The following is a 24,662-nucleotide window of genomic DNA, read 5'->3' on the forward strand; positions in this document are numbered from 1 at the left end:
CTTCATACTTGCACCCTTTTTAGTATTCAAGCCATATATGAAGAATCAAGGGTGAAAAGATATGAATCAGCTCTGGTTACCATGGAAACGGGAACATTATACTTTTTGCGAAAAATGGCAATTTCTGAGAGTCAAATTTTACTAAAATGTTACAATTTTCTTTACACATAGTGGTCTCTATGTCTGTAATAGAGCACTAATTTTCATATTTGCCTGAAATACATACCTGAAGTAATTATTAAAAACAAATATTGTCTTTCAACATTTTCACGGTTTTAGAAGCAACAATTTTATAAATACCCCCTTTTAAGATTTTACATTATCTTTAAAAATTGGTCTGCATGTATATTTTTCAACTTCTAATAGAAACAAAAGTGAACGCATCTGCATATATTACTTGTATGGATTCAGCAGAGCTATGATACCCATTTCAATTTAAGGAGGAATTTTAGCGGGTCATTCATATTTGAGCTTTTTACAGAAATTTGAAAATTGACAAAAAATGAGTTTTCAGCAAACTCATTTATGCCTAAATTACAGAATAACCTGAAATAATATTACATTGTCAGATACAGAATTGTAGCAAAACATAAGTATTTTATATAAAATCAGTTTACAAAGTTATACTGTCCAACACTTTGTCTAGAAATTAAGGAGAATGTTCCGTTACCATGGCAACGTACAAGAAAATTATAATTCAGACCTTTTTAAAGCACTTTCTGTTTCAATTTTGTATTCTATGAAACAAGAAAAGTTCATCTGCAAACTTTCAATGCATCTAACGCACCTGAAGCACATTCTGGGCAGAATTAAGACGGATACAACCATAATCATGATCTATGAAACTTAAAGCATTGTCACAAGGTCAGTTCTCAACAACCTTGTATGCACTTTTCTTTCTTTTGGGTAAACTAATTTTGAGTTTCAAAGCAGTTGGAAATACTCATAACCAACTGACACTGGCCTTTAAGGTATTGTATGGTTATTAATCATGACTGTCCAATTTTTTTTTCAAGTTGCCATGGTTACAACATTCATTTTGCATTAAAAAACAGGGATCATCCTAGGTCAAAATTTTAGGGAGAAGTGACTCTTCTCCACAGAATTTAGGGAGAAATCGAGGAATTTAAGGAGAAGAATCGGCATAAAAATATCTATGTGTGTTTGTGTAAAGACAGTGTCCTTTCACCCGGCTTTGGAAATCATTTTGTTGCCATGGAAACAAATAGTAGTAAAAGCAAAATCATGTCTACTTCGCCATTTGATTTAATATATACATTTTAAATACAATTCAAAATTATGAACAAATAACAGTGTAATCCAAGACTGAAAAATATCATGATATTTAAAAATAATACAGTATGTTCATGTAATAACAATCATGATGCACATTCTTCCTTTAACAATCAAATTAAATCAAATTATCTACACAACAGTTTAGTCAATATTTTGCTAGATACAACTTTAAATGAGCCGCGCCATGAGAAAAACCAACATAGTGCGTTTGCGACCAGAATGGATCCATACCAGCCTGTGCATCAGGTTTCTCTAATTGCAATATGCTTTGAAAGCGAACAGGATGGATCCTGACCAGACTACGCGGGCTGCTCTGGATCTATGCTGGTCGCAAAGCCACTATGTTGGTTTTCTCATGGTGCGGCTCAAATGTATTTAATTCTTTCAAACTATCAAGACAATGGCTAGACTTTTTACGGATAGCTATAGATAATGTAGATTTAAGACTTTACTAAGTTTATTCAGAAAAAAACCTGATTATGCACATTCCAGTGCCAGTTAATACAAACTGCAGTTGCAGACATATCTCCTAATACTTTTTCCAAAATTTATCAAAATACAAATCTTAATCTACTTTATTTATTAAAGTAAATACATGCTGGTAAAATAGGATGTTATATGCCTTGTATATCTTAGAATGAAACCTGTTTTACAGATGACAATTTTACTGGATTTCTGAAGATTAATAGATGTTGTTACATGAATGAGGTCTTAAATTAGTCAGAAAGTCAGCTAAAAACTCAGATGTTCTTTTTAATCATTGGCCAATTAGTAAATATGGGCTTAAGTTATTACCTAACACAATATAGGTAACTTTACAAATGTATGAATTTTCATTAAAATCTGCATTGCAACATTCTTAAAAAATAAATTTCATCAGAAAATATGATTTTATGATACAGACTTAAGAGGGAAAAAGAAATGTAATATTTCAACAGTCTCACAAAATCAAGTATACTAATTAAACCATTGTTTTGCTATATTTTCTCAGTATTTTTTAAAGATTTAAAAAATCTATATGAAATAAAATTATCTATGGTTGAAAATATACAGTTAGATCTGCATATGTTTGAGTAATAAGCCTTCATGTATAATTATGCTGTAAATTGGTAACCAAATCTGATGAGAACTGCAAAACATGTGCTTTTTTTACAGATATTCAAAGACTGTCATGTGTTTATTCCATTTAGATATGTTCAAGTGCATCTTTTTCAAAATACATTAAATTTTATCAAATTTAAATATAACAAATTTAATGTTATACATGCAAAAGTAATTAAACAGTATCAGATTTTTTTAATTTTAATATAAAGTCAAGAATAAAGATATTTTTCAATTACAGGGCCTTTGGTTAAACAACTATCAACATTTTTAAGAAATGACATTCTAATTTTTTTCCCCATAAATCTGAAAAAGAAACATTAATGCAAACAACATACATTCTTGTAATTCCATCTTCAGGGTGTCCAGTGTGAGTTCTTCTATTTATGTCAAAGGCACCAATCATTATTTTGGTCTGTGGCAATCCAAAAAAGGGACAGATCTTTACTATTCAGATGTCCATAACTTATTCCAAAAACACTAATTGATGATTCCCCACTTTCAGCCTCTCTATTTGGGAAACACACACACACTATTTTCATAAACATTTTGCCTTCACAATGACATGTATACTGCATTTCAAACTTGTGTCCTCTACTATAGAGATGAAATGTCATCTTGTCAACACTAAACTACCTGGATCAGACAGTTATGTCACAGACTGCACAATTGCAAGTTATAAAAAGTATTTTTAGCAGTCCTTGTTATTTTTATTTGATACAGAATCTTGAGAAGGCTGACTCTTCAGGTGATATCAGAGGTCTTCTGACTGCATTTACCTTTACCCTGACTGTAGCTGTCACTGAAAAATAGAGATGTGAGAAAATAACAATCTGAATGTCTTTCATTTGACTATGGGTGGTGGTGGGATGGGGATGGGCTCTCCACTTAAAATATTTGTGACATCATGTTACTGGGTAGAACTACTGATCTTCTACAAGCCAGCTGGAGGGTTTCCTTTCACAAATTTGTAAATGAATAAAAATTACATACACTATTTCAATCATTTAATAAATTTTGTGTAAGTAAATGTATAATATATACATCTTTCTTTTATTCTTTTAATGAAAATAATTTATCACATAGACCTCCCCCTCCTTGAAATGACTTTAAAAGGAACAATTGTATTAAATGCATTAAATACTTTTGACTTTGCTACACTTTGATTAAATTTAAGATACATGAAATTCTAAACAAAGTTCATAAATATTCTGTCAAAAAATAGCATTCAATCAAGCATTTATAAAGATATGAAATCAGACCTGATCAGACACTAAGACAAACTATAAATAAAATGTAGATACCTTCCTTCCTTTTATTCCAATATAAGCATGATGATGATCATTCATTCTTTGAAGAATTAGTCTGGAATAAACACAAATCAAACTAAAATGGTTGTTACTGTTGTTACATTTTGACAGATACAGGATTTCATCCTTTTCAACATTATATGGGCCACTTTAAAAGTAAAATATGTTTCTCATACATGTGCAGAGGGTCCTTTTCTGAAAAAGGGTATATTTTAAAATTTCAAAAACTTATCAATATTTATAGTCACAATACAAATGTATGTCAATTTAAGTTATATGAAGTCCTACTAGCTATTCTTGTATCATAGATTGAGAGGTCAAGATTTCATACTTGTATGAATATGGGCATGTGGGGGACTTTATTCTTTATTTAAATACATGTAGGCCTCTGATGTGTAAATATATATAAAAAGAAACATATTAACTTTGACACAAACCATTTACATTCAATATATACTTTAAAACAGGCATGTGCAGATTAAAACATGCTGACTTATGTGTAGCAATGGATGCAATTAAATGTTTTCATTTTTCAGCATTCAGTGAGTTTTTACTTCAGTAAGTCTATATTTCTGCAGGTACTTTGACAAACACATACACTGTTGCAAATGACTAAATTATGATTACCTCTCTAGAACATACACTCACTTCATAGTTGTTTGAAACTTTATCATCAAGCAGTCATTTTCAAAAGAAACAACTCACAGCTGAAAAACAAAACAAATAAATTTACAAAAATATATACGTTTTGAAATGAAAGTATGTCTTTATCTGCTTTTTACAAATAACATAAAAAGCATGCTGATGGTCATTAACAACTTAAATCAGGGCTTTTTCCATTATAAATCTACCTCCAATAAAAGGAGGTAATCACAAAAGAAACAGTCTGAATATGAAATTCCCAAATGTGTTACCTTATATGGGTGTTTGATTTTGGTTTTGAAATTTTGTATAGATCTATATTTAGGTTATTACAACAACATTTATAGTGTTGCTTTATTTACACAAAAATATCTTTACATAGATTTTGGTAATTTGGAAATTTCCACATTAGACAATTTTTGAGAGCATTTTCCCAATTCCACTGGTGTTGGTGCATGGTATTCCCAAAATGATGAAAAAATGCCTGTAAGTTTTATCTTGGTAAAATAATAAGAAATGTCTGTCCAATATTTAAGAAAATAACCTCTGTATGGTCTTTGAATCTGTTGAAGGAAGTGAGCACATATCTTGCATAGCTTGGAATTTTTACATGTCATATTAAAACATAAAATATTATGAGACTCACCTGTTTTCATTGTAGGGTTATCCTTTAACACTGATCCTTCAGTCAGTTGATACAAACTTCACTTATGGAAATAAACAGACAGATGTCAGTCCACAGTTTAGACTCTTTTCTGCCAGAGTATTTTTCCCAAACAATGTCGCTATTCAGCAAATTTTAAACGTGGACTTGGTTTGAAGGGACACATCCAAGCATCACATGCCCATTTAGCATAAAATCTCTGACTGTCATTTTATCTATATACTAAAAATTTGCAAAATCCGAGTAGAAATCTGAATTCAGCATAATCCAGGAAGTAACTTTAGATTAGCTCTTTGTGATTTCCTAAATGAAGAGCATCAAGGGGAGGTAATAAAAATAGGAAAAATGCCCCAAATCGTAAACTTTGGCCCAAATCTACAAGAATGTGTCTGAATGACCCACTACGATTTATGTTTCTTTTTGAAATATCATCTTCCCTTTATACAAACAAATATACTTTTCTGCTGAGACCTGTGCACTTTTCAAGATGTAGAACACAATATAAACATATGTTTTGCTCCATAAATATATTTTTTCTTGCAGATAAAAGTCTAGATCATACAAGAATCAAATAAATATTTGGAAATATTAGTTTGGTATGAAACCTTGTTCATTTGCCTTTAAAATTTGCAAGTATGAAAATAAAGGACACTTTCTAGTACTTTCCAGATAACAAAATAGGCATGCACCCCTACTTTTTTGAAAATTCAGCAAGTTGGGGATTTGCATCCTCGTTTCCATGGTAACCGGGACATATATTGAAAAAAATGAAAAACGGGATTTTCTTAATTTTGCACCCTCTTCAAGAAAAAATCGGTTTAAAGGAAATCTGTGACTATGAGTTTCCAACTTTTTTTGGTTCTTACAGAGAATTGGTCTTAAATAGAAAAAAAAAATATATAAATAATAAATGAAGTGTTTGAGTATTTTGTCAGCGAATCTGGAAATCCTGATGAAAAAATGACTAGGGAAGAAGTAAAGATTATCATAGATAATGTATCGGATGAAATAAAAGAATTGGGTTATGAATCTGGCGCTATAAGTAGAAAGAAGAAATTATAGCCAAGTCAAATAATTATAAAAAAATACAGAGAAGTGATCAACGATATTCTAAAATAAGGAAAATATATAGGAACAAGAATAAGACATCATAATCGAACAAAGTTTTCATAAAAAACCAAAGGTTCTAAATCAATATAAAGTTTTACCAAATGGTCAATATGGTAATTTAATTATTAACTTAAATACACTTTATGGCCAAACTAAATTGATTGCAAAGGATCGAACAACTGGAAAAGAAGTAACACTAAAGTAGATAATGATTTAATTGATTTGATTAATAAAAGATATAACAATAATAAAAAACATTCAATACTTTCTTGGAAAATATTTAAAGAATTAATAGAAAAATCAGGATTACCTATCAATAAAACATCTATGAAGTTTAAAAAAAGTAATTAGAGGACAGGGTTATGGTGTTTGTCCATGTAATCCAGAAGAACTGGTTAATAACTTAGAACTTATTTGTGTTTCAATTAATACCAGAAATAATAATGAAGAACTTATAAATGAAGGTATTAGCATAATTGATGAACTATTAAAAATAAATAAATTGTTACCAGAACAACACGAAATGTTATATAAAAAAAAGATATTTTTCTTGAATATATAAATGGAACAAAAAACGGTATTAAGTTCTGAAGCTGTTAAAAACAACGCTAAAACTACTCCAAGCGATTTCACAGTTAGATTCGATCGTTCTTTAATTTTAGATAAAACTAAAACTTATGTTGTTGGTTTGGATAGTATTAACACTATGACTTACTCTTGGTATAATATTAGTGATGAATACGATACTAAAAGAATTCGTTATTATAATGGTAATGATTGCAAAGATATTATATTTCAAAATGGTTCTTACACTTAATAATTATATCAAGGAAACGTTAGTAAGCAATGGTGATTTTGAATTTGATAAATCAAACCTATAAGTTTGGAATTTGATTTAAGTAGTTTTAAAATATTAATTTCTATTCATGATAATTTTATATTGGATTTGAAAATATCAAATTTTCATACATTGCTTGGATTTGAGAAAAAAAGCTTTAAATTCTACCGAATAGGGAACTACAACACCAAATATAACTAACTCTGTGGATACAATTTACATTCATTGTGATCTTATTGATAATTCACTCGTCGACGGTAATTTTAGTGATATTATCTATGCTTTAAGTACTGCAGATTTAACAAGAGCTTATCCATTTACAAAAGAACCACAAAGATTTGGATATTCTGAAATTAATGAAAATGTTATAAACTCAATTAGAATATATATTACAGCTGTATTTGGTAGAATAAGTAATTTTAATGAAGTTGAAACAAGTTTTACACTAATATTAAAAGAATTATAAAATTTAGTTTTATATAATGTACAAAAAAAGTTGATGATAAAAACAAAGGAATATTTATTTATGTTGATGCTCAAACTGGAGAAGAAATTATACACGGTTCAGGTGTCTTTGAAAATTAATTCAATCTTTTGTTGCATCTGCTGGAAAAAAAGCTTTAGAAACTGCAGGAAAAGCAGCATTTGAGAATGGAACCCGCAGGATTGGAACGAAAGTCGGGAATTTAGCTGCTGATACAATTACAGAAAAAATTAAAAGTTTTAAAAAGCCTGCTGTTGGTAAACCTGTTGGTATTTTAATTACTAAGGTATTACAAAAAACTAATTCGAATAATAAGGAGGATATTAATATAAGATTAAATAAATTATTGTCGGGATCTGGGACTTTAGCTCAGCGTAAACGTATTAACAGATTAATTTATAAAAAAATAAAATAATATATAATAAACATGTTTAGAACAAAACAGTATTGTGAAAGATACGAATTAACTCCTATTCAATTAGATACAGCTTTAATTTCTGTCTTAGGAAATAATGTTAAACAACAAAAAAGTGGATATCATTTTACAATTAATGATAGAAGTTCATATTTACATTGGTTTAATAGTTATTTTGAAGTTAGTTTTAAAGTTAATAAACTTGGAGATCAAATTGCTTTTATTAATAATGCAGCTTCAATAATTGATCAACTAATAGTTAAACAAAATGGAAAAATTGTGTATGATTGTAATAATTTATATAAGGTAATTAACTTAAAAAATCTAGCTGAACTATATAAGGATTATGCAGAATCAACTGGAACAAATGAATTTATTTATTTAGATACTACTGCTGTTGCTGAGAGTAGGAATGATCAAGCCGGATATAATAAAGGTTTTGCTTTTAGAAAGTTATTAATCCAGGATGATAATGAGGTAAATGCTAAAATTCCGTTAAACAATTATTCATTTTTTCAGGGTTTGGAACAAAACATGTTACCACCAAGTCAAGTCCAAATAACACTCCATTTAACAAATGATGATGAATTAATTTACAGAGCTAATGCTGCTGATGCAGGTAGGGTAATTGTAACTAAATTAATTTAGTGGGTTTCACTTTTAATTTTTTAATGAATTTGGATTTAATTTAATTTTTGAAAAATATACAAAAACAGGGTGGAAATACCTCCGAGAAATGATAACACAGTCAACAGATACACAACAGAGTAATATAACTTTTAGAATAAGAGCTGGTGTAACAAAACCCGAACATGTGTTTGTTTATTTACAACGACCTGATAAAAGTAATTCACAACAACATAACCCACATTTATTACATACATTAAAAGTTAATGCAGCAAATAATAATTGTACGTTGGAATCTTGCCGTCTTGAAGTTGGTAATGCTGGTTCTTTTTTTATCCCGAAACGGAATATACAAGTATATCAAGATTTTACGATGATATTCTTAATAATTCTTATAAAAACACTGGAAGTCTCTTAAATAGATCAAATGTTCACAGTTTGTTTGGATTTGTTCATTTTAACTTAGAATTTAAAAAGGAAATAATTGCAGAAGATCCTTAGCATATTACATTAGCTGATCCAACGACCTTTTCCCAATTTTCTGAGCAGGTAGGATAAATAGAATATTAGATTACTGTCTGAAAAAATTTAAATTTATTAGGCTCGTCTACGAAAAAATATAAGGCTCGGCAGAGCCTCGCCTAATATATTTTCTTCTACTCGCCTAATAAGTTTAAATTGATCAGACAGTAACCTTATATTCTCTATATACTTTGACCCATTCGGACTTCCTCCGCCAAAAGAAATAGTCAAATATATACCTAAGGTAGAGTATAACAACATACAATATCAAAACAAAAAAATCGTATTGTGTGGTTATTATTGTTTATTTTTCATGAAAATGTTACAAGATGGTATAAACATTTATGATTTATTGTACAATATACTAAAAGTTAACAATATAGAACAAAATGAACAAACAATCATAAATTATTTCAGTGAAAAAGGTTGAAATCTATTTTGAATCAAGTTAATATCAAATTGTGTTAAAAACGTTATATTCTATACTACTAACAAAATGTGACAAAAACGTTATATTCTAAACTACTGTCAAAATGTGGTTAAAACGTTATATTCTATACTACTCCAAAAAACAGTCTTGTACAGTTGTTAGTTTTGTTTTTTGTGGGGGGAGGGTGTGTTGATTTATACATTCATATCACTTATGTTTCTAGGTAGATACTCAATTTCGTTGATCCGTTCTTTTTGCAGTTTCATTTGTATTCCGTTCTGAGCATTTTAATGTTTGTAAAACTCTATTACTATATTGTCTGGATTGTTCTGTTTCGTCTTTTGAAAGACATGTTTGCATAGCAATATTAATTGCATCATTTGAATATTTCACCAAATCTTTTAAATCCATAGTACTATCTGTGCTGCGTTGTACAAAATTTATCTTACTGGCGCTGCTCGAATTCTTCTTTGTCCTAGATTTTTTGCGAACTTAAATCTCCAAGTCCAGGCTTAAATGGTCCTTTCACACGCTCTATTAACTCCAGACACGTTATGTCGGTGATTCGTTATGTATTTTGTTACATAATTCAGAACATGTACACGGAAGTTACCAATTCAATTCTATACATATCTCCACAACCACTTTCTTTTTTAATTATTTATCTGTTGTTATCCATTTTAATTCTGCTTCTTTACGACAAATAAGTCAGGTGTAATAATGTTATTTCTTTGTAACACTGCTGTCACAACACGAATGATCTAGATATGCTTTAGTTCATGAATAAATTATCTATTTTTAAATCTTTGTCAAAGGGACAAAACTCTACACGGCTTAGCTTATATAGTAACAAGATAATTCCCACCGATGATGTCTAAAAATAGTCTGGCAATGAAATACTCTAATAGGAAAACTAATATTGTGTACGCGCTAAGGCTAAAACTATTCTGTAATTGTTTTCAGTCTTGGTAAAGATTTTGAAAGTTGAATATATATTTTTTCAGTGCTGAGTAAGTGAATCTTGTTCCAAGGGGTTTACGTCCACACAACCGGTTTTTTTTTAATTGGTCGATATTGGTCAGTGGCAAAAGGTCAAATGGGGTCAGATAGTGCTTATAACCTTATCTATATAACTATTAATGTCTGTGTCTATTACTGGTTGTATCATCATTCAAAACCATACCGTAACAACGTGGTGGTTCCCTCTGCAAACAAAAATGTTCATTTACTCAATCAAATCATTTTAGGAAACCAGGTAGAATTAAATTTTGGGCCCAAAGCATCAGGATGGCCTTGTGGCTCCTGTGGTAAGAATGTTACTTGGAAATCCAAAACCATTGAATGTGAGTCTTGCAAAACATGGTATTACATTGATTGTCAGGGTCGGAATCCATGTATAATATTATGGATAGTAGTAATTTGTCATAGCATTGTCTGAAATGTGTTCTACCAAAGTTTTCTACGTCAATCTTCAACTCTAGCATAAGAACTTCATTGACTAATAATTCATTTTCTGTTTTTAGTGATAGTCCGGGGAAACCTTTTGCATCGTCTTCTCCAAAATCAAGCCTTTCTAACTCAATAAATCAGAAAACTAAGATAACTAAGAATGTGAATCATTCATTAAAGGTAATTTGTCTGAATTTCCAGTCCATCAGACAAAAAAAAAAAAAAAAACGATTTGGATGCTCTTTTAGACGCTGTCTGGTCAGACGTCATTATTGGAACTGAAACCTCGCTTGATCGTTCTGTATCATCATCAGAAGATTTTGATTCAAACATGTTTACCGTCTACAGGAAAGATAGGCCGCCCAATAAAAGAGGTCAGAGTCATGGTGGTGTACTAATTGCTGTCAAAAACGATTATCAATCAGTTCAGAGTAATGAACTCCAAACTAACTGTGAAATTATTTGGGTGGAAATTTCACTATTCAGTTGTAGAAAACTAATTATTGGCTCTTTTTTATAGACCGCAGCCAAATGATGATACTTCCTTACAGTACCTAAATGAGTCTCTTTGTAGAATAAATCCAAACTCCAAATCAATCTTATCAGTTGGTGGTGACTTTAACTTCAGCAACATTGACTGGAAGACATCCAGTACTATTCCCAGTAAACCAAATGTCAAACAACATCAAGAATTGTTAGATATCATTGCAGACCACTCTCTTACTTAAGTAGTCGATAGACCAACTCGCAATGATAAGACCCTAAATCTTCTTTTCACTAATTACCCATCAATCATTGATAACATAGAAACGATTCCTCCAACTGGTAAAGCTGATCATGATATAGTTCTCTCCGTTTGTAATACCTCCCTTCGTAGATGTGCTGCCTACTGTAGTTCTTTTATACTCGCAGTGGTTGATTTACTTTCCGTTATTTAATTATCCTTTGTCTGTTTTTAAGGGTCTTGTTATTTTGCAATTAAATACAATGTAAACAAAAAAGTAGCTTTGACCTTACACACTCCTTTTGTATCTTTTCAGCTTTTTACCATCATTTGAGGAGGACTCGTAAACTCACATAGAAAGCCATGTCAGGCTCCAGTAGCAAAGTTGATAGTATTTACCAAAAATTTAGAGATGGTATCTCTCACAAACAACAGACCATCGACCAAAACGTTGGTCTGTCCATTAACAGCACAATTTCTGTTTTGAACAAAACACGTGATGACATGAACAGTCATTTTAAGTATGTACAAGACGTTTATGTTCAATTTGTGAAATTTTTAGAAGACACGAGAACAGATACAAGTCTAGCTGAAATAAAAAATGTTGACAATGTGTTTATTTAATGTGAAAGCAACGTCAAGAAGTACCTTGACACTATAAAGCAAATTAGAATGGACCAAATAGAAACTATGTCGGGACGAACACACAGCTCAACAAAGAGTAATTGTTCTGAGTTATTACAACGCAAAAGGGCAGAAGCAGAAGCGGCTAAAGTGCGATAAAAAAATTTGCAGACACAATCTGTTTCAAACATATCTGTGAAAGTTGACGGCTCTGAAATCAAACAATCAGGCAGTGTCAGGAACCTCGGTGCTTTCTTGGATTCGAACATGAGGATGGAGCAACATGTGAATAGTGTGTGTAGGAATTCCTATGCACAGTTGCGGCAAATTAGTCACATCAGACAATATACAACCGCAAACGCAACCAAATCTCTAATCAACTCTCTTGTTACATCACGTTTGGATTATTGCAACTCTCTGCTATATAGAATTCCAAAACAGTCAATGAACAAACTGCAATATGTCCAAAACACGGCAGCTAGAATCGTAACCAGAACATCCAGATACGACCATATAACACCTGTTCTGCGTGAACTCCATTGGCTTCCTGTGCAATGTAGGGTAGAATACAAAATTGTAACACATACATATAAGGCACTCAAAGATCAATCACCAGCTTACGTAGCGAACATGCTAGAAATATATACAACATCCAGAAATCTGAGATCGCAGAATAATTCATTAAAACTAGTGGTGCCCAAATGTCGAACAATGCGATTTGGTGACAGGAGCTTTCAGACAGCTGCTGCGAGGTAATGGAATGCCCTCCCATCTGGCATAAGAGAGTGCAAGACCGTGCAAAGTTTCAAAAAAGCGCTAAAGACGCATTATTTCATACAATTCTTTGGGAACTAACATCTCACTGATTACCTGATTTATAATGTAGGTACTTTGCCGGCCAATTAATTACTTTAATTAAGAACTCCAATGTGACAGAATAATGTTGGCGGTGTTTTTTTCTGTGGGATATATCATGGATGTTCTCGGACTGTTTAGGTGGGGATTGACCCAATCATCCGGGACGGTTTTTATGTTGTGATGCATTTCGCAGACATTATAGCGTTCATTTCTGTCTGTTTCAAAATGTAAGATATCTTCTGTTCTATTCTGCTCGGACCTGTGTCTTTGATAGGTCAGTTAATGTTTTATGATATTGTATTTTTGTTTCATGTTTTGATCTGCCTACCTTCCAATTTAAAATGCTTAATATCGTATTACCGTAATGTAATTTTAAGTTCTGCTATAAAAGTTCAATTGCCATCTTTTATTGAACATTATATAAATGTTTTTATGTAAAGCACTTTTGAAAGTATTTTTATATGAAAAGAGTGCTATATAAATGTGGTATATAATAATAAGAGGAAATTGCTTTACGTAAAGAACAAACTTCAGCTGTGGATAAACAAGCAGATTTAGAGGCGTAAATAGAGTTATTAAAGCAGGAGAGTGAAGCAGCGGTTTTAGCAGCTGAAGCAAGTGACTTGATGTTATCTAGATTGTTAGTTTTCAATGATTTACCTGAAAATTACAAGGCCTGGACTGGCAGTTTCAAATCAGTGGCTAATGAAATGCATCTTTCTCCTTTAGAAGAAATTGACTTCTTGCTTAAATGGTTAGGTGTAAGTTCTAAAAGGCATGCATTGAGTTTGAAAACTGCATACACCAATAACCCAGATGAAGGACTTCTTCAAATTTAGAGTCAACTCGATGAAAGGTTTGGAGCAGCAGAAAATGTTTTCAGTGCTACAATGAAAAAGCTGACTTTGTTCCCAAAATTGACATATAAGGACCCAGTCAAGGTGTATGATTTATCGGACATTCTGTCAGAGTTGGAAGGGCTTATGCAAGATCCTAGGTATACTACAACATTGTCGTATTTCAATTCATCAGTCGGCATTAATCCGATTATAGCTAAGTTACCTCATAGTCTCCAGGATAAATGGATCTCCCATGTGACCAATGTGACCACATACAAGAACAAACATGATGTAACTTTTCCACAATTTAGTGTTTTCTCTGAATTCGTTAGGAAATATAGTAAGATATGGAATGATTCTAGTTTTACCTTTGAGTAAAATACACCCCGTCAAAATTCAGGAATGTTGCAGTCTAAACCGCAGCAAAGAGGTCGATGGTTGTTGTCTTCAAGCAAAACAGAAGACTGTCACTAATTTGTGTCCTATACATAGTGCTCCTCATTCGTTGGAGGATTGTCGTGCATTCAAATCAAAGTATTTAGAAGACAGACGCAAGTTTATCCGAGAAAATAAGTTGTGTTTTAAGTGTTTATCTCCTAATCATGTCATTAAAGAATGTAAGGCACAAGTCATATGTAGTCATTGTTCAAGTAAAGGTCATTGTTCGATCATGCACATTCCAAAAGCAAATAGGAATGGTGGGGAGCACAGCCCAAATCAAGTGCCTAAAAAAGGACACTTTGCATTTACTATAAATTCTTTAAGATATATTTATAGACCAGAATGATCCTTTTGCAAAGTATTACATTTCAATACAAAAAATAATTATATTTTATTAATTTTTTATGATATTTTGCACTTAAATCACTTTTAGGATGAAATAATAATATCAGAGTGTCCTTTTCAATTTTATATGATTTTTAGCGTCAAAACCACATTTGATATACATTAGTGTACTTCAGCAATCTGAATCGTAACGCATGTTTTAAAGCTCAACAATTGTTTTCAAATTTATCTTGGTTGCGCAACAGAGGTAGAAAGAAAAGATGTATTTTCAATGTTTTTTAAACTATTTAATTTTACTTGAATAGAAATAAATAAGTAGTAACAATTAATCAACAAATAAGTAATAACAAATAAGTCATAAGAAGAAAATAAATGTCACTCCAGGGCTTCCGTAATAGTTAATACAATTTAATTTAAATGTATGATATAACTCGTTCAAACTAAGGATGAATATAAAAACACTGTTGATTAAAACTTAAATTATTTTTTTAGCAAAATCCTGATCATTCTAGTGCATTGGTATAGTCAAATAATGCACTATAGAAGACATATGATATGAACTACATATATTTGTAAATATTGAGATTCTTTGCAAAATTATGTTGACCATCAATTGGTAAAATCTTGAAAAATCTTGAAAACTGCAAAACATATGCTATATCAAAAGTCAAAGATTGACAAAGGTCCATTCCTAAAAGTAGGATCAAATGAATCTTTTCCCAAATACATTTAAGAAATTTCGATTAAACGAACATATGATAACATAAGAAGTATCCAAACAATTTCAGATTCTTATAATATCAAGTCAATAGGTAAGATAATTGTCCATTAAAAGTCAACAAATACAAACAATTTTAAATGATTTCACTAAAATAGCTTTTCAGAAGTCTGAGAAAACGTATAAGTATTTCCATTTTATTTTGAGGCTTACAGCGTGTGTTTTTCCATTTCTATCAAAGACAAATCAATATTTCTTTCAATAGTGAAGTGAGGAAATTACAGTTTTTTATTTTTTTTTACTTGACTGTGGTTGGTGGTTGGGAGGGAGAGAGAGTCTTTTAAATATACCTATTTCAGTCGTTTTATAGATTTTCTATGGGTAACTTTTGGTGAAATTAATTTACCAGAAAATGACCTCTCCCTCCTTGAAATGATTTTTAAAGTAACTATTACTTTAACCTTTTTAAATACAGTAAATCTATTTTATTCAGTAAGTAGAGATAGCTACAGTTATGTCAATCCCTTGATTGATTAAAGACACGGAATACGAAGTAATTAATGTATATCAATTTTGCTTGTATCTTAAATTAGTTACTGTCTCATACGAAGGTTTGATGGAATATTTTGAAAGAGTTTCCTAGTTGCTACACTTTGATGGTAAAACACGAAATTCTAGACCAAAAATATAATTTAATTAACCGTTTATGAACATTTAAAATCCAAAATTGATCAGATTTAAAAAAAAAATAATTGAATTAAATTAAATCTTACCTTTCCTTTATTCGAATACAAAATGATGTTGTTAATTCATACTCTGAAAATAGTCTTAAATAATTACAAGTCAGGAAACTTATATGAAGCAAAGTAAAATGCCTGTTACTGTTATTTTATCTTCACAGATACAGGATATAGAAATTTCAAACATAATATAGGCCACTTCAAAGACAAAAGTTCTCTTTCACAAGTGCAGTAGCTTCGTTTCTGAAAAGGGGTATTTCACATTTTGTAGTTATAAATGTTTATCTTTTTATAACTAATTATGTACAACAATTTGTAGTCTCACTTTAACACGATTATAATTAAATAACGTACAATTAGTTTGTCTTGTATTGTAAGTTAAGAGGTCAGGAGATCATACTTTTGTGAAAATGGACATTTTGGGAAATTCATTCTTTTTAAATTTAGATAGACTTTGAAGGTGTAAATATTAGAAACATTTGAAATTTTGAGCCGTTCGCATTCAAACTGTATTATAAAACAGTCAAATAGGCATGTTAAAACATACTGAATAAGGTGAGGCAATTAGTGCACAAAAAAGTTTCAATTTCCAGCATTTGGGTCATACTTCTGTAAAGGGTAGGCTTTCTATATAATGTAGGCACTTAGTTTAGATACGTAGGCAAACACATATCCTGTTGCTAGTGATTGTAAATAATTACCTTTCGAGAATCACCCACTCACTTCAAACTTTATATCCAAGCAGTAATTTTAAAAATGACACTATAAACAGCTGAAAAACTTTAATAAACTAAATAAAAAAATTTATAAAATGATATTCATTTTGTAATTTACATATGTATTTATCCGAGATATTAATAAATTACCAATCGACAGTGTATACTCTAGTTTCGGCCGAAGACACTACTCAGCGAGTTTCAAACGTGGATTTAGTTTGAAGAAACATAACCAAGACAAAAGTAAATGTCCATTTAGCATTAAAGCTCTTTATGTACCAAAATTTTGCAAATGCCACTTTGAAAGGTGATTTCAGGAAGATTGAGGAAATAATTTAGTTAAGCTCTTTAGGCTTTTTAAATGAGTAGTTAATTAAGATAGGAACAAAATCCCAATTAATCAGCTATGGCTTAAATTAACAACAAGAAGATGTCGTAATGGCCCATTTCAATGTTTATTTGAAAAAAAAATCAACAACAAAAAACAAAACAACGGCATCTTCTTATGAAACAAACACATATACTTTAGTACTGAATCATGTGCACTTTTCAAGATATAAGCCCAATTTAAACGTATGTTTTGCTCCATAACTAACATTTTCTAGCATTTGTACATGTGAGTCTTGATCTAGATCATAAGAGAATTAAATATATATTTGGAACACAACTAGTTATGTATGAACTTGTGTTCATTTCCTTTTAAAATCTGAAGATAGAACAAAAGAGCATAACGTAACAAACAACTATTAAAAATAGAGAGCAATATTTTTTAAAGTAGCTATTCAAGTACTTTGAAAATATTAACTAGCTGTAAAGTTCAATTTTTATATGCAAGAATAGTCCAAATTCTTTTCTAGTCAAATTTAAATCCAAACGGTAATAATTCAGAACTTTTCACAAGATCCAAACTTAATTATGTAAATCCAAATAGTACAAATACATTCCTCAAATATATATATTTATAGTATCAACAACAATAAGGTAATCCATCAAATGTTAATAGTCTAAACTGGAATTATCTTATTATTAAAGATACAGTAAAGTTTCCCAATAACACATTACTTTAGGTTCTGCCATAACCAAGAACTATCAAAACTTCGAAGATAATTCTACACTATGCTTATTAGTATTGTGGTAGAACAATCTGGAACACCATGGAATTTAAATAACTTATTGACATACAAGATGTCTCAAACTAGGTCAGATAACAATGTCAAATCAATGAAGTAAAACTTCAAGATGAAATGATATATACATAAGAATATGAAATATGCCTTTATCGGTTGTGTCCTACAGTCATATATAACTTTTGTTTTTGTTTGTTTTAATGGAATGTGATATTCAGATTAGAAATTGTCAAAAACTTGTCATGATTATAGTTCAAGAAAATATTCAAGTTCCATTTCTGCGAGCTTAATGAAACCATAGTAGTTTTTTATTACGCTAGAAGCAAATATATTTAAATAACCTCTGTTTTTATAAACAAGATGACGATGTAGCGCTGATATGGTCATTGCTTCTTTTGGATACACTTGCCGATCAAATGATAATTTATATAGGAATGATGCACATTTGTACGTATGTAATAGCGACTGCAGAAGCCAGCGGGAATGACTGGGAACTAGGTCGAAGATTTTTTCTCTCTGAACAGCATTTTGCCTGCATATTACTATAACATTGTATGACGAATATTATAGATATTGGCATTTGAAATAGAAAAGAAATATAATGCAACAAGTTCTATTCGCAAAAATAACATTTGAGCTGTTTTAATGTCTTTATATTGGTATCGGTTTAGTTACATTACCATATATTAAAAAAACTTAAAGATTTAAATACACAGAGAAGTATGTATCTAAAGCCTAATTGTCGAATCATGACCTTCAACTTTACAAGTTTATGCATAACTTAAACGGTCTCAGATATGTATATTGAAATCACACACACGTTATTTCGGTTTGGTTAACTGTTTGTTGAATATTCAATAAAATGAGGAAACTAGGGATGGCTGATAGGTATTTTTGTGACAATTCAAAGTAATTGTTTTCATGATGATAATTTCACTCCTAATATATTGGCCTTCTGAATCAGGTAAAGACAGCAATTATTATACTTTTCTTCATTATGAAAATGAGAGTAACATAAATAATCAAGAAAAACAGTATGATCTACGCGTCATTGTTATTGTTTATGACAGGGCGCATTCACTTCACAGATTACTAAGATCTCTAAATGATGCAGAATATTTTTCTGATTTAATCAAAGTTGAAGTTTGGATTGACAGATCTGAAAACGGCAACATCAACGAAGCTATTTTAAATACAGCGAGGGACTACGTGTTTAAGCACGGAGTCTACGACGTTAATTTGTATCCATATCACGTTGGAATCTACGGACAAAGGTTTACAAGTTATAAACCAAACTTGAATTCATCAGAAATTGCTGTAATTTTAGAAGATGATTTAACTGTTTCTAAATACTTCTGGAAATGTTTAAAACTCGTTCATCAGACTTATGATAATTACACATATATTAATGGCTATGCTTTGCAAGGTATTACAACAACTTTTGGTGTTAAAAATACGCACACACTTCAAGGACCTACTTCGGATTATGCTTTTCTTTTCCCAGTTATTAGTACTTGGGGATTTTCACCTAACAAAAAAAAATGGAAAATTTTTTTCGACTGGTATATCTTTGGAGATGCCCGATCAACAATGCCTTATATTCCTGGACACCTTGCAACAGTTTGGTTTAAAGGACTTAGTAAGAAAGGAAGATCCAATACGATGTGGGAAATTTGGCATATATATTATGCTTCGAAGCATAAGGAATACACACTTTATTGTAACTATCCAAGTCTGTATTTCTCTTAAAAATGTTGTAGACCTGGCATTATTTACTAAACCATAAATATTCAGAGATATAATTGGCTTCTTGTATCTTATTTTGTCCATGTCTTTTCTTTATTTCGTTTCGGCAAGATACATGGACAGGCATGTAGAAAGGTTTTGCAAAAGTTAAAAATTATATACAAACCTATTTCTCATATATATATATATATATATATATATATATATATATATATATATATATATATATATATATATATATATATATATATATATATATATTAGTGTATGGACTGGAGGCCTAAATTACAAAAATGATTTTACATTTGATTTTTTGTCTAGCATCCCTTATTACGTTTTTCTTCTTGACAAAGCCATTTAAATGTTATATGTACAATTTGATGTTTTACTTATGCGTTTTTCATAACATTTGTAGATCACACAGGGTTAACAACTAATTGGATGGAAAAGGGCTTACATTATACCACAAGTTTAGGAGCTTCAAGCCCTCTACTGACAGTGTGGAAGAAAGAATATGAAAGCTTTCCAAAGAAACCAATATACGTAGATATTTCTGGAAAAGTAATTGAGACTAGAAAATCTTCTTGATAAGCTTGAAAACGATTCATCGTGTTGTGATAGTGTAACTGGTTTGAAAATCATGACTATGTCTTACAAACACAAATCCATCTTTTTGGTAAACATTAAAACCACTTATTAGTACAATGTTGAGCTTGATTTTCCGGCCAAAATGTGGTGCAGACAAATTTCACTCGGCAATCAAACAATACATTTCTTCTCTAGTATATAAAGAAACATCCATTAACTATATTTAATAAAACAAAAGTAGGTAAGTAATTAAACTAATAAAACAATACTGTAAGGAAATTTCATTTTCATTTATATATAGATTAAGATTGTTTACAGGTTTTACAGGTAAACGCTCGTGATGTTTTTTACTTTCTCTGTTTCAGAGGCTTGACCCAAGTCAAATATGCGGAATATATTCACTGCAAACTTTAGATAATAGTCCAATGCTTCTAATCCTCGTTGAAACTATAGAAAAAAGATTGAATTATTTAGTAGATATTACATTTAATGAACACTTTCATGTATTTGCATTATTTTGTACTTCTTTTAAATGACATAGGTATTTTTATAAAACCATTATCTTAAGTTTATAGCAGAAAACATAATATTTGTGAAGTTCAGAAATGCAAAGGACAAAAAACATGTGTGCCAAACTCGTTTTAAGACTCAGCAAGTACGACAGTTCAAAACAAGCTTTGTTCCGACTACATTGGCTTCCTATCAAAGCTAGAACTGATTTTAAGATTTTAACTGTCATGTTGAAATGTTCAGTCGGCTAAGCTTTATCTTACTTGATTGAATTATTATCGGAACGAGCACAAAGACGTAGTTTAAGGTCTTCAGACTCTGTCACAGGTTGTTAAGAGGTACCATTTAACAAACGTAAAACATTTAGTGATAGAAGTTTGCAAACTGTAGGGCCGAAACTATAGAACAAACTACCAGCAGACGTGAGAAATTCTGATTCAGTTGACACGTTTAAGAAAATGCTCGAAACACTTTTTAGAAGCTTTGAAGTATGGTTTTGATTTTTTCTCTGTTGATGGACTGAATATGATAGAAACGCTGAATATAATCTACTATGTGGTGTGATCGACGTATGTTTAATACAAAATGTTGTAATTTGCACTGTATAATAATTTTGTCAAATATGTCGTGTATACCATTCTGTATATATTTTATCATTTTTCTTTTAATTTAATATACAACGCCAGGGAATATACTATGTGTAAAATTAGGCGTTTAATCAAATAATTTAGAAGCAGTTTCATTTATTTTTTTTTCAGCTTTTTTTTGTAGAGTGTGTTCGCTGTCATTTTGTTTGTTTATTTCTTCAGCCAATAATGATTGTGTAAGGAATGATGAGCTTCTGCTTTTTATAGTTATTTTCTAACAATTGATCAGGAGCACGATTATGAATTGTAAAATGAGCTATAAAAGATATATATATGTAAAGAATTTTCATTTTTGCAACCCGACAAAGCCCCTACAGCGGTTTGTAAAAGTGTTGTAGGAATTTAAAAAAAAAAGATATGGGCAAGACATGAAGACGGAACAATATAAAACTTGAATTAGATTTTACCACCAACTTTCAATATATCAAACTTCTAGGAATGTGTTAGGTTTGGTCTAAAAATAGCCTCTTTACCAGGGTCTTGACATGTTAGTCTTTTTAACTGATTGGGACCTGCGAAGCTATATTTTCTTTGAAGATGCAAGTTCGCATCATAAATTATTAGATAAGTAGAGAAAAGGAACACGAACTAATCTCCACAGCAATATATACCTGACAAATTACGGCAAAACGCCTAGCGATTCAAATGAGCGTGCACATGCCACTTCAAGTCCTCTTACCCAACACAATTAGTTTCGATGCCTCTTTAATTGCACACCCGCATTGTACTTCAATTTCCCTCTGGTTCAACTTATGAATATGTACTTTATTCTCTCTAAACTGGATTTCAAGGAGACACTGAAATTATAAAGTTAATTTTCGTTAAGGGAAACAATCAATTCAGATCAGTTGCCTTTCCCATACTTGAGATCAGCAAGGATACAAGATCGCTTTATCAAGTATTATATATGTCGGGAAAAAATTAAACGATCTAATCTAATATATGTGTTCTGCTAGACGTTTTCACGTAATCTATCTTGCATATTGTGTTGTCGATAAGATCGTTTAAAATATATCATAAAATATATACAGTAAGAAAAAATTAATAAAAAGTATATAAAAAATATATATATTGTAGTTGTATAACGTCGTAAATTCTATCTACTGTACAGGAGTTGAACTTTATAACTGTAGATTACTTACTTTTTAAAACATGTTTTCGAGTTGGCCAGATGTTGGAGCTGAATTCAGTTTTGAGCAGACTATATCTTGGAGTTAAATTCACAAATGAACGTAACAAATTTGGAAAGTTAAACAATACTTGTATTTCGTTTTAGATTGATATTTTATCTTTATTAGACTAAATGCAATATTTTAATCATTCCGAATGCCTAGATCTGGACGTACATTAAATAAACAGAAAAATATTTGGAACTGATGTTAAGGTGAAAAACAGTTAAAAAGGTCTAGTTTTTTGTTTGTTTGCTTGTTTCAATTTTAAAGTAATTAACTCATAAATTCATTTGCTTATAAAAGGCAAAAATCAGTTATTTTTATTTCACATCCTGTAGAAGATAATTAGACAACGTGATTTTATTATATATATATATATTAATTGATCATTTTCCCGATATATACATATCTTGATTAGAAGATACCTGATTTATATCCATGTAAATTGTCAAATCTTGAAATTGTTACTATTGTTACTAATGAAGACTTGAACATGCAATTCTGCTATTCTGATACATTTTACCCTTTAATCGTTGAAGTAACCTAGCAGTTACACGAGCATAGCAAAGTGCAAGTTAAATTCACCGCAGCTACAGAGTCTAGAGTCGCATGCTTTTTACTGACAGCCACATTTCTGAAGTTCATAACAAGATGCTGAAACTACTGGCACTGAAAACCAGAACGGTTTTATTTGTTTGTTATCCAGACATTCCCAACCGCATTCAACATCTGGCAGAACTTGTATAGCTGACATTTATTGTGCCCATATATGTCCAGCCTGATATGCAGCACGGTTTGAATGCTGATGCAACGCATCTTGAGTTGATGGAATCTTATCATATGGCCTTTGTTTCTTGGCGAAAAAGATCAAGTCTAGCCTGATAAACATTAACACATGAACTAAATCTGTCATATAAAAGTACTACAAACTGCTCAAGAATGTCCATATCTTCAATGGTAATGGCCTTTGGTCTGTTGGATAACCTAAAATATGTTTGAAGCGTCTTCATACACGCACCACGTGTTCCACGCTGACAATTTTCCTTTACCGCTGAATGAAGAAACCTATCACATCCCTTGAATGCATGGCAAAATTGAAGACCCAACGCTTTTTTATCAGGTTTACACACAATATCATGTATTGGAACCCATCGAAAGTGTTTGCCATGCCCAAATGAGATCGAAAGTTCTTTTAAATTGGGCTTACTAAAGCAGGATATAGCTAGAACAACAATCTTAATTAAAAGTACTGACACAGAAGTTGTTGTTCTAGCTATTTCCTGCTTTAGTAAACTCAATTTAGAAGATACCTGCAATGCTTACCATAATGCTATCCAAAAGGGTACAATAACGATTGAGCAACAAGAGAAATACGATAATCACCAAACAAGAAAACAGAGAGCCCATTTGGAAAAGGAAACTGACAAGACTAAAGCTCGTTCTGAACCTAATGATCATACCCCCTACTTCTGATCTGCAATCAGTGCTTTACACAGCATGTTCCCTTGTGAGCGTCATGTACTACATGTGGAAGCTCTGCTGCGACAATATGACATTCTATAGTCTTGGCGATAGTAAGAGTACTTGCTATATTTGGGGCGAATTAGACGCCAAGCGGGGGCATCAGAAGTAAGAGAATATTTTAGACTACATCTTATGTCACTTTCAGCAGACAAAAGCCACGTTATTCTTATTCTGATGCTTGCAGGGGTCAAAAGAGATACAAAATCATTGCGTCATGTTTACTGCACTGCGTAAGAACAATGCCAAACATTAACGTTATTGACCATAACTTTCTTTAAATTGGGCACACACACGTGGAAATAGATACCATCCATGCTGCAGTTCAACTTGCCAAAAAAAAAAAAAAAACAACACACATTTATGTTCCATCACAGTGAAATATGGTGTTGCTAATGGCTAGGAAAAAGTACCCATACCATGTGACACCTGTTAGAAACTATGATATACTAGACTTC

At 31.1% G+C, this 24,662-nt stretch overlaps 1 protein-coding gene and 1 long non-coding RNA gene across 3 annotated transcripts; one reads left to right on the plus strand and one right to left on the minus strand.

The window, feature by feature from the left end:
* Positions 1–1,248: 1,248 nt before the first annotated feature.
* Positions 1,249–5,887, minus strand: LOC128559107 (uncharacterized). The gene is made up of 4 exons (XR_008372176.1): positions 4,996–5,887; positions 4,335–4,414; positions 3,702–3,762; positions 1,249–3,199 (listed from the first exon to the last, which is right to left on the minus strand). It is a non-coding gene; the product is annotated as an uncharacterized LOC128559107 (long non-coding RNA).
* Positions 5,888–18,483: 12,596 nt separating this feature from the next.
* Positions 18,484–21,795, plus strand: LOC123566035 (uncharacterized). 2 transcript variants are annotated; one of them, XM_053550222.1, is made up of 2 exons: positions 18,484–19,740; positions 20,182–21,795. In XM_053550222.1, the coding sequence occupies exons 1-2, from the start codon at positions 18,942–18,944 to the stop codon at positions 20,352–20,354; spliced, it is 972 nt and encodes a 323-aa protein (XP_053406197.1). In that variant the 5' UTR covers positions 18,484–18,941; the 3' UTR covers positions 20,355–21,795. The 2 variants fall into 2 exon arrangements, with proteins under 2 accessions (XP_053406197.1, XP_053406196.1); XM_053550221.1 differs by having other exon boundaries at positions 18,523–19,752.
* Positions 21,796–24,662: the final 2,867 nt, after the last annotated feature.

Source organism: Mercenaria mercenaria, chromosome 8 (assembly GCF_021730395.1).
Source record: "Mercenaria mercenaria strain notata chromosome 8, MADL_Memer_1, whole genome shotgun sequence".
Lineage (NCBI taxonomy): Eukaryota > Metazoa > Mollusca > Bivalvia > Venerida > Veneridae > Mercenaria > Mercenaria mercenaria.